This window comes from Quercus robur, chromosome 8 (genome assembly GCF_932294415.1).
Source record: "Quercus robur chromosome 8, dhQueRobu3.1, whole genome shotgun sequence".
Lineage (NCBI taxonomy): Eukaryota > Viridiplantae > Streptophyta > Magnoliopsida > Fagales > Fagaceae > Quercus > Quercus robur.
In genome coordinates, this window is record NC_065541.1 from 6,961,087 (window position 1) to 6,975,181 (window position 14,095).

General features: G+C 40.3%; 1 protein-coding gene across 1 annotated transcript; it reads left to right on the plus strand.

Annotated features, from left to right (window-relative positions):
- The first annotated feature begins 1,053 nt into the window (after window positions 1-1,053).
- Window positions 1,054-1,788, plus strand: LOC126695767 (uncharacterized). Its single transcript, XM_050392583.1, has one exon. The coding sequence runs from the start codon at window positions 1,054-1,056 to the stop codon at window positions 1,786-1,788; it is 735 nt and encodes a 244-aa protein (XP_050248540.1).
- The last annotated feature ends 12,307 nt before the right edge of the window (window positions 1,789-14,095 follow it).

A 14,095-nucleotide genomic window follows, 5' to 3' on the forward strand; every position in this document is an offset into this window, starting at 1 on the left:
AACCACACACTACTGCCCTTGAAAGGCAAGTACAGACTCTAGCTATGGCTGTGGAATGCCTTACTAAGCAAAACCATGACCTGGAAGAATAGTTACGCTAAAGGAACATTGGGCCCAACCATCACGGATAGAAGCAAGAGGGAATCAGCGCTAAAAGGAGAGAATGCGAAGGACCAGAGGGCAACAATGCTATAAGTAGACAAGAGTGACAAGACACCAACCGTCCATCCGTCGTGGATATCGCACCACTGCACATGTTTGCGAAGATGAAGATGATGAAAGAGAAGATGGATTTCATGATGAAGCTCTCAGAGGACAGATGCCAAACGACCTCGATGAACTGGTCCACCAGATGGACTCGCACTTTACTACACCTGTCACTCCATTCCCCCTTCCACCAAAGTTTCGTATGCCATAGATAGAAGCCTATGACAGGTCTAAGGATCCCTTGGATCACTTGGAGTCGTTCAAAACCCTCATGCATTTACAAGGTGTTGCGGACGAGATCATATGCCGAGCTTTCCCAACTACATTGAAAGGTTCCGCCAGGATATGGTTCAACAGATTGACGCCCAACTCCATCAGTACCTTTAAAGAGCTAAGTGCGCAGTTTGCATCGCATTTCATAGGGGGGCATAGGTACAAGAAATCCACTGCGTGCCTGATGAGCATTAAGCAACGAGAAAACAAGACGTTGAGGTCCTATATAGCAACAAAGAAGCCTTTTTAATAGACGAAATTGATGACAAGATACTTGTTGCTGCATTCACCAATGGCTTGTGGAAGAGGAAATTTTTGTTCTCCTTATACAAAAATGACCCAAAGACCATGTCAGATGTGCTTTATCGAGCCACTAAGTACATGAACATAAAAGACGCATTACTGGCCCGAGAGGAAAAACTCAAGAAAAGGGAAAGGCAAGAAGATGCACAACAGGATAGGGGATGGAAGGCAACCAAAACCGGAGACCGAAGAGAGGATAGGCACTTCAAACCGCCCACTGGAAGGTTTGTGAGTTTCACCCTACTGACTGCCCCGATTAATTAAGTCTTGATGCAAATCAAGGACGATACAATCTTAACGTGGCCTGACAAGTTGATGGAAGATCCCAATAAGAGGTCCAGAGACAAGTATTGCCATTTTCATCAGGATCACGGTCATGACACATCTGAGTGCTATGACTTAAAGCAACAGATCGAGGCTTTCATCAGACAAGGGAAACTACAACGGTTAGTCAGCAAAGAAAGGACGGACTCACCAAAGGAACAAGCTGGTAGGAGGGAAGACGAGTGCCCTAGGCCACCTTTAGGGGACATAAGGATGATTGTAAGGGACACCGCAGCATTTGGCTCATCCAAGAAAGGCCACAATACCTACCTTAGGATGGTTCAGAATGTCAAGCTGAGGGGTTTCGTTCCAAAGATGTCACGGGTCGACAACCCCATAGTTGGGTTCTCGGAGGAAGATGCTCAACGTCTCCACCACCCCCACAACGATGCACTTGTTGTTAGCATACAGGTACGGGACTACAACACTCATCGGGTCTTAGTTGATAATGGAAGCTCTACTGATATCCTTTATTACCCAGTGTTCCAGCAGATGAGAATCGAGAAAGAACGACTCATACTAACTAATGCACCGCTCGTTGGATTCAGAGGAACGAAAGTATATCCCATCAAAGCAATCACATTGCACGTGACGGTAGGAGATTACCCTCAACAGATCACGAAGGATGTTACTTTCCTTGTCATCAACTACTCGTCCACTTACAATGCCATACTGGGCTAACCTACCCTAATTCATGGAAGGCTGTAACTTTAACCTATCACCTGATGATCAAGTTCCCCACCGAGTACAGTGTAGGAAAGGTGCGTGGAGACCAAGTGGTAGCACGTGAGTGCTATATAACGATGTTAGAGATGGACGACCACTCACAAACTATGAGTATAAAGGAGCAAGAGACTATAGTAGAGCCAATTGAAGAGTTTGAGGAGATGCTTCTCAATAACTCTAGACTTAACCGGATGGCTAGGATTGGCACCCTCGCCAGTCCTTCTATTCGCCAAGCACTCATGACATTCCTAAGAAAGAACCAGGATGTCTTTGCCTAGAGCCATGAAGACATGCCCGGGATTGACCCTTCCGTCATGGTCTACAGGTTGAACATGTCACCCTTTTTTCTCCTTATCTGTCAAAAGAAGAGAGTGTTTGCCCAGGAACAAGACAAGGCTATAGTAGAAGAAGTCCGCAAATTGCTGGATGCATAATTTATAAGGGAGGTATACTATCCTGACTGGCTAGCTAATGTGGTGATGGTCAAGAAAGCCAACGGAAAGTGGAGGATGTGTGTAGACTTCACAGACTTAAATAAGGCGTGCCCCAAAGATAGTTACCTACAGCCACAGGTAGACATCCTGGTGGACTCAACAGCAAGACACCAGTTGTTGAACTTCTTGGATGCTTTTTCTGGTTACAACCAAATCAAACTGGATGAGGCTAATCAGGAGAAAACTTCTTTCGTAGCCAGCCAAGGCCTTTTATGTTACAAAGTGATGCTGTTCGGTATCAAGAATGCGGGAGCAACGTATCAAAGGCAACAAGATGTTGCACATCAAATTGGGTAGAATGTCCAAGTCTACGTGGATGACATGCTAGTAAAGAGTCAATGGGAAGATGATCATCTAGAAGACCTCAAGGAGACCTTCGATACCCTCCGCTCTTATAACATGAAGCTCAACCCAAGCAAATGCGCATTTCGGGTAACGACTGGAAAATTCCTAGGATTCATAATGTCTCAAAGAGACATTGAAGTCAACCTAGACAAGATCCGTGCTATAATGCAGATGGCACCACCTAGGAACGTAAAAGTAGTGCAAAGCCTCAACGGCAAGGTAGCAACGTTGAACAGGTTCGTGTCAAGGGCAATGGACAAGTGCCTGTCTTTCTTCTGCACGTTGAAGAATTCTTTCAAATGGATAGTCGAATGTCAACAAGCATTCGAAGACTTAAAAGCATACCTCTCTTCCCTATTGTTGCTAAGTCCTTCCAAACCTGGAGAGGAGCTGTTTCTCTATCTAATCGCCTCCCCAGCTGTGGTTAGTGTAGCCTTAGTCAGAGAAGAAGAAAAGGTGCAGAGGCCTGTGTATTACACTAGTCGAGCACTCTGAGGCATAGAGGAAAGGTACCCTTCGATGGAAAAGTTAGCCTTTGCCCTCGTTACCGCAACATAATCTTGAAGACTGACGAGTAATCTTGAAGCTGCTGGATGGATGGCGTTGTGGGCAATCGAGTTGAGCGAATTCGATATACAATACTACCCGCGAACTGCAGTAAAGGGACAGGTAGTTGTTAACTTCATCGTAGAATTCACTAATATGGAAGGCTAGGGGGCAAAAGAGCATCCTCAATAGAGTATCTATATAGACGGATCGTCCAACAGGCTGGCTGGCGAGGCAAGAATAGTAATCCACTCTCCAGAAGGGACGAGATTAAGTGCATGGTTCATCTTGACTTCCCTACGACCAACAACGAGGCAGAGTATGAAGCTCTAGTGGTAGGACTAGATCTTGCCAAAGCAGCAGGGGCCACAAGTATGGTTGTTTATTGCGATTCTCAAGTAGTCACAAGTCAAGTGAATAGTGACTATGAATGCAAAGGAGAATGAATGAAGAAATACCTAGAGCAAGTAAGGAAGCGGGTAGGCGATCTTCAGGCCAAGTTTGTTCAAATCCTAAGGGAAGAGAGAACAAGTAAGCCAATTGTCTTGCCAAGGCCGCATCAGCAGAACGCATGTTCATCTCCAATAAGGTACTTTCTTTTTTTTAGCTTTTGCCCTTGATAAACGATGTCGATGTGTAGGAAATAGGCTCGGGAGACAATTGGACCACACTGACAATGTTGTATTTGAGAGACGGCCTACTACCCGACGGAAAAGAGGTCGCAAGAAAGTTGAAGGTCGAAGCAGCACGGTTCATCCTAATGAAAGATATCTTGTATAAGAGAGGATTCTCCCGACCGTACCTAAGATGCCTTACAACTGAAGAAGCAGATTACGTCATGAGGGAAGTTTATGAAGGAATCTGCGCAAACCATTTGAAATCGTGGTCATTAGTGCACAAACTGATGCAAGCAGGATATTATTGGCCTATCATGCAAAAGGATGCCTATGCTTATGTCAAAACCTGCGACAAGTGTCAAAAGTTCAGCAACATCATCAGATTGCCAACGAAAGAGCTCACTCTAATGATGGCCCTGTGGCCTTTTGCTCAATAAGGATTGGACATCATGGGCCCATTCCCAACATCAATTGAAGACTAAAGTTCCTAGTTGTCGGCATAGATTACTTTACCAAATGGGTGGAAGCTAAAGCCCTGGCTACCATCACGGAGAAAAACGTATGAAGCTTCGTTTGGAGAAACATCATCTACAGGTAAGGGATCCCTAGAGTCTTGGTCTCGGACAAAAGAAAACAGTTCGACAACGAATCATTCAGAGATTTTTGCTTACAATTGGGGATCAAGAATCACTACTCCTCACCCGCCCACCGGTAGGCCAATGGCCAAGTTGAGGTCACGAATCGATTCTTACTCAAAATCATTAAGACTCGGCACGAAGGGGCAAAGGGTATATGGCCAGATGAGCTGCCAAGTGTACTGTGGGCATACAGGACAACGGCCAAAACATCTACAGTAGAAACACCCTTTCAACTAGCATACGAGAGCGAGGCCATTATCCCTACTGAGGTGGGACTCACAAGCTACATAGTGGAGAATCTTGATGAGAATAGGAATGACGAAGCCATGCGCCTACAGCTGGACCTAGTGGACGAGGTCAGAGCAACAGCCGAACAAAGGTTAGCACGATACCAGGACCTCATGGCCAAGCACTATAATTCTAGAGTCAAACATAGGGACTTTCAAGTTGGAGACCTTTTCCTAAGGAAGGTGATGGGCGCCACTAGAGATCCCTTTTAAGGGAAGCTAGGACCCAATTGGGAAGGACCCTACAGAATCATTTCGTGGTAGAGGAAAGACACCTATCACCTAGAAACACTCGATGGACAAAAGTTGCATCATCCATGGAATACTGAGCACCTAAAGAGATACTACTAGTAGACAATGGCATACAGACCATCACTACTCATTTCTAGTTTATTTCTTTATAGTTATTTTTTATTTTCTACAATAATTTTTAGCCCAAAGGGCAAGATTTAATTTTTTGGCTTATGCACGTGTTTATCATAATAAGAAGAGTTATTCAGATATATTATGCGCATATATTCATCTCTACAAAACCACATCTACGACTAAGTCCTTAAGTAGATGGATGTATCCCAAGGGATGCCTTGAAGTTTATATAAGTCCTTGAGTGGAGGAATACATCCCAAGGGATGCCTTGAAATTCATACAAGTTCATGAGTGGATTGGTGTATCTAAGGGATGCCTTGCAATTCATTGAAGTCCATGAGTGGACGGATGCATGCCAAGGGATTCCTTGAAATTCATACAAGTCCATGAGTGGATGGGTGCATCCTAAGGGATGCCTTGAAATTTATTAAAGTCCTCAAGTGGACGGATGCATCCCAAGGGATGCCTTGAAGTTTATACAAGTCCTTGAGTGGATGGATGCAAGGAAATCTCAAAGGATACCTTGAAATTTTATACAAGTCCTTGTGTGGATGGGTACATCCCACGAGATAACTTGAAATATATACAAGTCCTAGAGAGGATGGGTAAAACCCAAGGGATGATTTAGTCATGCAAGTCCTAGTTATTTAAACACTAAAGTGGACCAACATAAGTTATCTTGAAAATCTACTAAATCCCACTTATAAAAGGGATGGATCATTCCTAAGTATAAATCTAAACAAATGATCTAAAACCTACAAAGCCGACAGGCATCAGATTAAAATCTTTTAGATAGAATGGAAGCAAATAAACTTATAATTAAAAACCCAAAAATGTTAAGGGAAATGTTAAAATTATACAACCATTATCCTTAACATAATTTCCACAATGAGATAAAAAAATAAAGTTTACAAAACTAAGGCTGGTCCATAGGAGGTGCTTTGTCCACAACCGTCTCTGGCTCTTCTTCCTCACCAATAGGACAGTTCTCATTCTCAATGGACTTGGCCTGCTCATCTTTAGGAGCCGCCTCTCCATCATCTTGAACGTCAGGTGTAGGTTCTTCCTAGAAAATTTCTTCTGTGTCCTCTTAGTCGACGGTCCTGGCCAAAGTCTAAGAAATGTTATCCAAAGATACCTGAGACACGTCAAGATCAGGGTGAAGAGCTTTGACTTGATAGAGGCATTCATCAAATCCGTTGGAGTACCAATTGGCAAGCTTCTTAAGGAAGCCATCGGAGTCTCGAAACTCCACCTTCCTGTCAGCTTTAGCATGACGGACTTGCTCCATTAGGGTGATAATCTCCCCCTCTTTGTCTAGGAGCACCTTCCTCAGCTTGTCCGCATGGCTCTCCGACTCCTTTAGAGCCTTCTTGGTCAAGGTCAGCTTTTTGACTTGTACTCTTTCCAAGCCTTAAGCTCATTCAAATCTGTTACAGTAGCCTCGACTTTCTCCCTCAGGTGGTCAATCCCTTTCTCAAGGGCCATGCAACGGTCCATCAGGCCCTTCATCATTAGCACCCCCTACAAAAAGTTAAGAGATGGTCAGAACTAAAATACTACAGATTAAGAGTGAAAGGAAAAAGAGACAGTTGTATACCTGAGCCAAGCCAAAGAGACCCGTCTCCTTCATGGCCTCAGTAGCATGATTGCCCAAGTCCACGTAGTCGTTGCCCTTGATAATGGACGATAGGAGCCCCACTACATGTCGTGGATCCTCACGAAGAAGAGGGGGTGCTTCTCAGGAATGGGACCTTAGGCCGTCATCAGGCCTTTGCCAACACCATGACGAGAAGGAAGAGGCACTTGAATGGCTGTGGGCTTGTCCCCGATGGCTGATGCGACCACCACCTTGGGCTTCTTTGCTGAATGGTCACCTTTGCCCTCGAGCTTCCGCTTCAAGAACGGCTTAAATTGTGCAATCCCCTCAGTAGGGGCACCTCCTCGTCCAACTACTTCTTCGCACATTCAATGGCATTTTTGTGAATGAGAGCTCTCCTTTTGCCTTCGTCCATTTTTGCATCAAAGGGGAACGGGAAGAAAGAGTTAGAAAAAATTATTCGAAAAGATAAAGACTAAAGACTAAACAAAAGGAAAACAATTGGCTCACGCTTGTGAGTAGTCTAGGTGAGGTTTGTAGGCTCGGGACCATCACAATACTAGTGGATGGTGTCAAGGGTGACGAGCTATTTCCAGGTCCTCTCTTGGAAGGGGATATGGAATATTTTCTCCAAAAAATTCCACTCCTTCTGGACGGTCATGAGCTGCAATTAAAATAAGCATTACATTAGGCAACAATAAAAATGTTTGAGTAGTGGATAAACTAAGTAAACGGACACCTACCAGACGGGGACAATATGCCCTAGGTTCTATCAAAGACGGGCATATCATGCTGTTCATCAGGGTGACACACGCAGTTGTCTCCCTAGAAGAAGAAATACCGATTCTTCCAATTCTGGTTAAAGTCGGGGGTCTCGTACACCAGTCTCAACGACGGTTTCCTTGGAAGGAAACTATAAATACCCCTTGACTTGACTATTTCCAACAGACGATAATAGTGGAAGAACTCCTCCACTATTAAGCGACGACTCCCCTTGCTTAGTACCCCATACAGCACCTCAACACTGATGAAGATTCTCCAAGTATTCGGAGAAATCTGGGTGATGGCTAGACCTAGGTATTGGAGTAGGCAATGGTGGAGCGCACTCAAGGGAATCCTAAACCTAGCCTTGAACATCTGCTCGTACATCCCGATGTCAGGAGCATCACAGTAGTAACATTTTTCAAATTTTCGTGGTTGACGGATGGAGATATCAGCAGGGATCTGATACCTATCTCAAAGGGTGTTGAAGTGTTTACTTTTTACAGTCGAGCTAAAATCATTAACCGTCCATATCAAGGGAGGGACGAAGTTCCTAAGGCCGTCGAGACCAACAACAGTTCAGAGTGGGGATTTGTTGCTCTCCTCGTCGCTTGAGACTTCGTCCGTGTCACTCCCTAACCCATACTCGTTTGAGTCCTCATCCTCCTCCTCGGAAGGTGAGTTGGTAGGCGGATCCCTCTCAGTGTATGTAGCGCCGGGGTCGGTTTGACCTAACGGGTATACTTCATCATAGCCCGCTCCTTCGCAGACACACAACTATGCACTCAACACTTTACTAGACATCTATTACACCTACAAGTGACGGACAAATTCCTAAGACTCTACAGGTCTATATACACGACGGTCACAATAGTCTTAAATTAAAGAAAATGTAGAAGTATATAGGACAGAAGTACTTACAGGTATACGAAATGAGTAAGAAGACGGAAGCATGGTGAACAGATGCACTAGGATCACGGATCACAGGATTCTCATAAGTGACGGGTGAGCTCTAACATTGGAAATTAGCAGTAAAAGATGGAAATGGGGGAAGAAAGCAACATATATATATAGAAGAAGTTGCGTGGAAGACGAAGCGATGCTTTGATCCAAATGACCCACCACTAAAAGGATGCCACGTGTCCCATCAACATTTATAACTCTCAATTACCCTATCAATCAAGGCACAACTCCCCAAAACTAGGTAAAGCCGTCACCCTATGTGGCCACCCAAGATACTAGGTGATGGACTCATGGAGTGAGGGGGCAGTTGATAAGGATAAAATCTCCAAGTAGATGGACATATAGAACGAGAGCAGACATTAGTGATGAAGTTGCCAAAAGAAATGGTCTTGGCATTCAAAAGAACTCGTGGACAGGTTCATGACCTGGATGGATAGGAGATACAACAGTTAGATTCCTCGAGGCGGATGAACTTAAGCGAGACGATTTGCTGAAGCCACGTGTTACCTTCATGGCAATTACGTGTCCCCTTTGTGGCACGAATGGTCTCCAAGAATCCTAGTATGGAAATGTCTTGCACTCTATGCCTAACTACAATTGGAGGAATCCCTACAGGGAAAGGATCTAAATTGCGAGTATTAATGAGGATCTTCTTTACAAGGAAATACCCCCTCCACCAAGAAATTAAAGTCAGCTCTACACTACTATAAAAAACCCAAAGCCCTCACAAATCGAGGTATGCGTAATTTTCCTAGTTCTGGCACTCTAGAGTTGTAGAAATTCTCTCTAACTTAACCTTCGGAGGGTATTTTTCCGGTACCACACTGGTACTCTCTATAAGGTATTCTTTGTTTTTGTTGCACAGGTTTTGTCTAAGAGTATGTGAGGACTGTGCAACTCACTGACAATTTTTGTCATCATAAATATTCATGTACTTTATGAGCTTCTTGGGTGATATCCTTGAGATTTTGTATATGGGTTTTTAATTTGGTGGATTTATTTTATGAGTGAGTTTATGGTTTTTACAATGATGGCTATATAATGTTTGTTATGGTGAAGATTTGGGGGTTTTAGCTTTCTAATGTGAAATAAATGATAAATATAATTTTTTATTGATTATTTATAACTATTTAAAGATTTATATTGTTTGTCTTGGAGGATATTGTGATTTTGGTTTCATGGGTCTCTTGATGATGTTGTGTAAACTTCGTGGGAACAACTTATAAAGTGTTGAGGTTTTGATGTTAAAGATAATACCTTGAATGATTTATGAGTATAAATGGGAGTCTATGCCTTGTAAATTAAATTGTTGAGAAAATTTGGAAGTGGAATACATTATTTATGAGGTTAAATACTAGGCTTGCCTAATTAATTGCAAATTATTTGGCAATTCCTAATTTGTAGCTAGATACAATTTCAAGCTTTATGGTTATTGTGATAGATTTGCTTGATATTGTTTAGGTTCTAGCTAATCTCCTTTGGAGTTTGGAGAATTAGGCTTTTTGTGGGTTGCAAGGTAAGTAGCTTTTAATGGGATTTTTGAAAAATAATCATGTTGCATAGACATTTTTTTGGGTCAAACACATTTTGGAAAATTATTTGGGGAACTATGTTTTCTTAAAAAGTGTCGTGTTGTGATCCTAATATATATGATTATATATGAAAAGCACATCATGTTTAATATTGCACTAGTTGCAGACCCGCGCATTATGCGTGATAATTTTTTTTATAGTTATCTCATATATATATATATATATATATATTATTGTTTTACTATTGTTTATGTAACCTATGTAAAATACTTATATGATAAAATTATCCAAATTATGCTATGTACTAGAATAATATTATATTCTTTATAATGCAATAAGATAACATTTAACAATCAAAGAAAACAAAAAAGAAAAAAACTTAAAACACAAAACTAAATTGCATCAACTCAAAGTAGAGTTCTTAAAAATACAAAAAATTAATAACCTCAAGCAGATATGCAAGAAAAATAAAAAATCCACCAAAAAATTGAGAGAGAGAAATAACCTTTTTTGTGAGGGAAAATTATGCATAGAAATATAGGATAGAAAAGATAATGAAAAATTTATATAGGAGGATAAGAAGAAGAAGAAACAAAATAAATGAAGATAAAGAGAAAGATGAAGAGTAATATTAATGTAGAGGGTAGTGGGAAGATGAAATGTGAAAGGTATGAGAAATGCTGGAAATAAAGGTTCTTATACATCCCAACCCCATCCCTTGGAAATAAAAAGGTAGCACCGAAGAAAGGAAAGAGCGAGATGGTTGTTTTTGTTGTTCCCACTAAAACATTATATGTTTAATTTTATTTTAGAAAAACAAAATATTAATAATTTAATGATATGGAGGACATGGCTAGATTTAAATGGTTAGTTGTAGTAGTGCTATTAATGTTAGCTTGAATATATGTAAATATATATATATATATATATATATTTCAACATGAAAAATGATAAACCCTATCCATTTAACTAAATTAAAGTTACTTTATGATGTTGAGTTAACAAAACGATGTGGTTACCAGAAAACTAAGAATTTTTTTTTTTTTTAAATTTTTATAAAAAGAATAAACTTGAAAGCTGAACAAGAATTGTCTTGTTTTATTGCTTGTCATTTGAGTGAGATTGAAGCCTTGCATAAATTAATGGAGCCTCATTAGACCTATCAACCATTATAGCTCTAAAGAAGACCAATAACAAAAACTTAGCATAAATTAGTACTTACTCTTTGCAAGTCAAGAGGCTACACATACAATATAACGTACATCATTACTCAACAATATTTCAACTCACCACACAGCAAAGTAATCATGCAAATGAACTTTGAAATATCCATTTGGTGTTACGATCGATGGTATGTAGCTTTTAGGAAAAAATATGTAGTAGTGGTAAATTAAACAACAATACTATTCAACTACTTAGATTTATCACGATATGAGGAGAACATGAATGCATTATGGACCCCTTTGTTCCTTGTGGCCCATACAAAATTTAAACTATTGGAATTAAGAAGAAATAGATTTCTAAATATATAAATAGAATAGTTTTTGTTAGAAGTCAATTACTGCACATAAGGAGAGAAAAAAAAAATGAAAAGACAACATATCAAGTCTAAAAGGAACTTCATAGAACAAATGTCATGTTGTACAATAACATATATACAACAACTAAATAGGTGAATTCAAAGCAACCCAAACTAAGAATTTAAAGAAAAAGACATGTAATAAAATTAACCATTAAAGAGAGAAAAAAAAATTTAAAACACAAAACTAAATCGCATCAGCTCAATATAAAGTTCTAAAGAACACAACAATTTATCAACCTAAAGCAGAGGTGAAAGAAAAATAAAAAATCCACCAAAAAATTGAGAGAGAGAGAGAGAGAGAGAACCTTTTTTTTTTTTTTTTTTTTTTGTGTGAGGGAAAAGTAAGTAAAGAATAGAAGAGAGAATGACAAATTTATAGTAAAAGGGTGTGAATAAAAAAGGACAGGAAAAAAAAAAGAGTAATATTAAGGTAGAGGGTAGTGGGGGATGAAAATGTAAGGGATAGAGAAAGGTTGGAGAAAGTGTAAATATTTAAAAAAAATAAGTAAATGTTAAAAAAGTAATAGGAAAATTGGAAAGAAAAATGATGATGACGTGGACGTTGATGTGGCTTAACTGAAGCGTAGCAACAATAAATGCTACGCTTCAGCTTTTAGATATATCTAGATATGAGAAAGTGCATGAACATTTGGCATAGAAAAGAAAAGTATCTTTGAATTCATTTGATAGTGGATTTCATGGATTTATGGTATTATTTGGAAATGCTAAAGATATTTTTTCTTAAATTGTATTATTTGGGAAATTGATGCAAAATATTTTTGACAAGAAATGGTTTTGAGGATTTTGAGAATATTGTGGATGTTTGGTTATTGAAATATCTTCTGAAACTACATGGAAGTAAACTATATATTTTGAATACATTTAACTTGTGAGCTTTTGATGTGGGTTTGCCCTTGTGCTATGATGTTGGTGATTACCCTGTCTTTGTGACCATGTCTTTGTGATGTGTGATTACCCGTCTTCATGACGACAAGCCAGGTTGGAGGCTCTCACTTTGCATGACACGAGTAAATCCTTGAGTATGTGGGTGAGGCTATTGTTCATAGGGCCAAAAGACCACATGCAAAAGGGGTATTGTGTGATACGTCATTCCTTGCTGCCCATGAGGGGAAGAGGTAAATCCTTGAGTGTATGGGTGAGGCTAGGTAGGGCCAAAAGACCACAAGGAAAAGAGGTACTACATGGTGCATTATCCTCTGCTACCCATGGGGGAGATAAGTAAATCCTTGAGGGTGTGGGTGAGGTTAGGCAGGGCCGATAGACCACATGCCAAAAGAAATACATATCATGCTAGTGCGTTTGGGTTCTAACCTATTTGTGGCGATATGATGTCCTGGTGACATTTCCATCTTTGTTTTAGGTTTTGAAATAATATTGGATATTTCTGGCTCACAGTGAATAATATGCAATTTCGTAGTTATTTTGGGAAGTTTGGTACTGAACTATTTCTATCATCCTTGTCATGTTATTAATGAAATTGTTTTGCATAAATTAAATGGAGATTGTCAAATTATAGCATGTTTTGTAAAATGCTCATTATCATGAAACTTGCATTTCCCCCAACACCATTAATCATACTACTTATGGGGCTTTAGCTCATCCCACCCTCTAACAATTTTTCAAATCAATTAGTTATTCCTCGAGTATGAAGCTTACTTTATTTGGTGGTAATTGGAGTGCTATGTTAAATTGAGAGACTTTTGCTGTGAATGGTTGGTGACTCAATCTTGTTATGTTCAAGGAGGACGTAATTAATTCTATTGGAGGTTGGGCACTTGAGGTTTGTTAGCCTTAGCCATGGTAGGCCTAAAATCGATGTTAAAGTCCCTTATCCTTGATAAGATTGTAACTTTGTGTAATCCAATTGGAGTTTTATAATATATTCATGTATAATGTGGAGACACTTAATTTTTAATTATTGTTCGTAAATGTGTTATAGAGCTCTAACTTGTAATGTGGAGATTATGGTTGATGATTCCTTGATTATCAGTGGGTTGATAAGACTTGAACGTTGATCTTCGGGCTATCTCCTGTAATACCAAAGACACAGAATCAGAGGGGACGGGTGATGACCGGCCAAAAATCCTCCGATGATCAAGTTAGTTACTTTGAACTCTCTGTAACGAAGAAGTATTCTCTTAAAAGTAAGAAAATGTCTGAATACCTTTTTCCTTCATCGAAGAAGCCTTATATAGTGTGTGTGTGGAACGGTTATCTGTTTGGTAACCGTTCCCAGTGTCGAGGAGTCCGGAGAATTGGGAGTAACCGCTGTGGAAGTTACCTAGGTCGGACGGGCCGATGAACTCGTCCATCCATAGTGAGGATGGACGAGACCTTCATGAGGAGCTCGTCCACTTTTAGTCCATCCATAGTAAGGATGGACGAGACCTCCAGGATGATCTCGTCCACTTTTAGTGAAAGACGGACGAGATCATCTTGGAAGGCTTGTCGTTCATAAATGACGAGTAGATCTTGAGGTATTAAGCTCGTCCATATACGGACGAGGGTC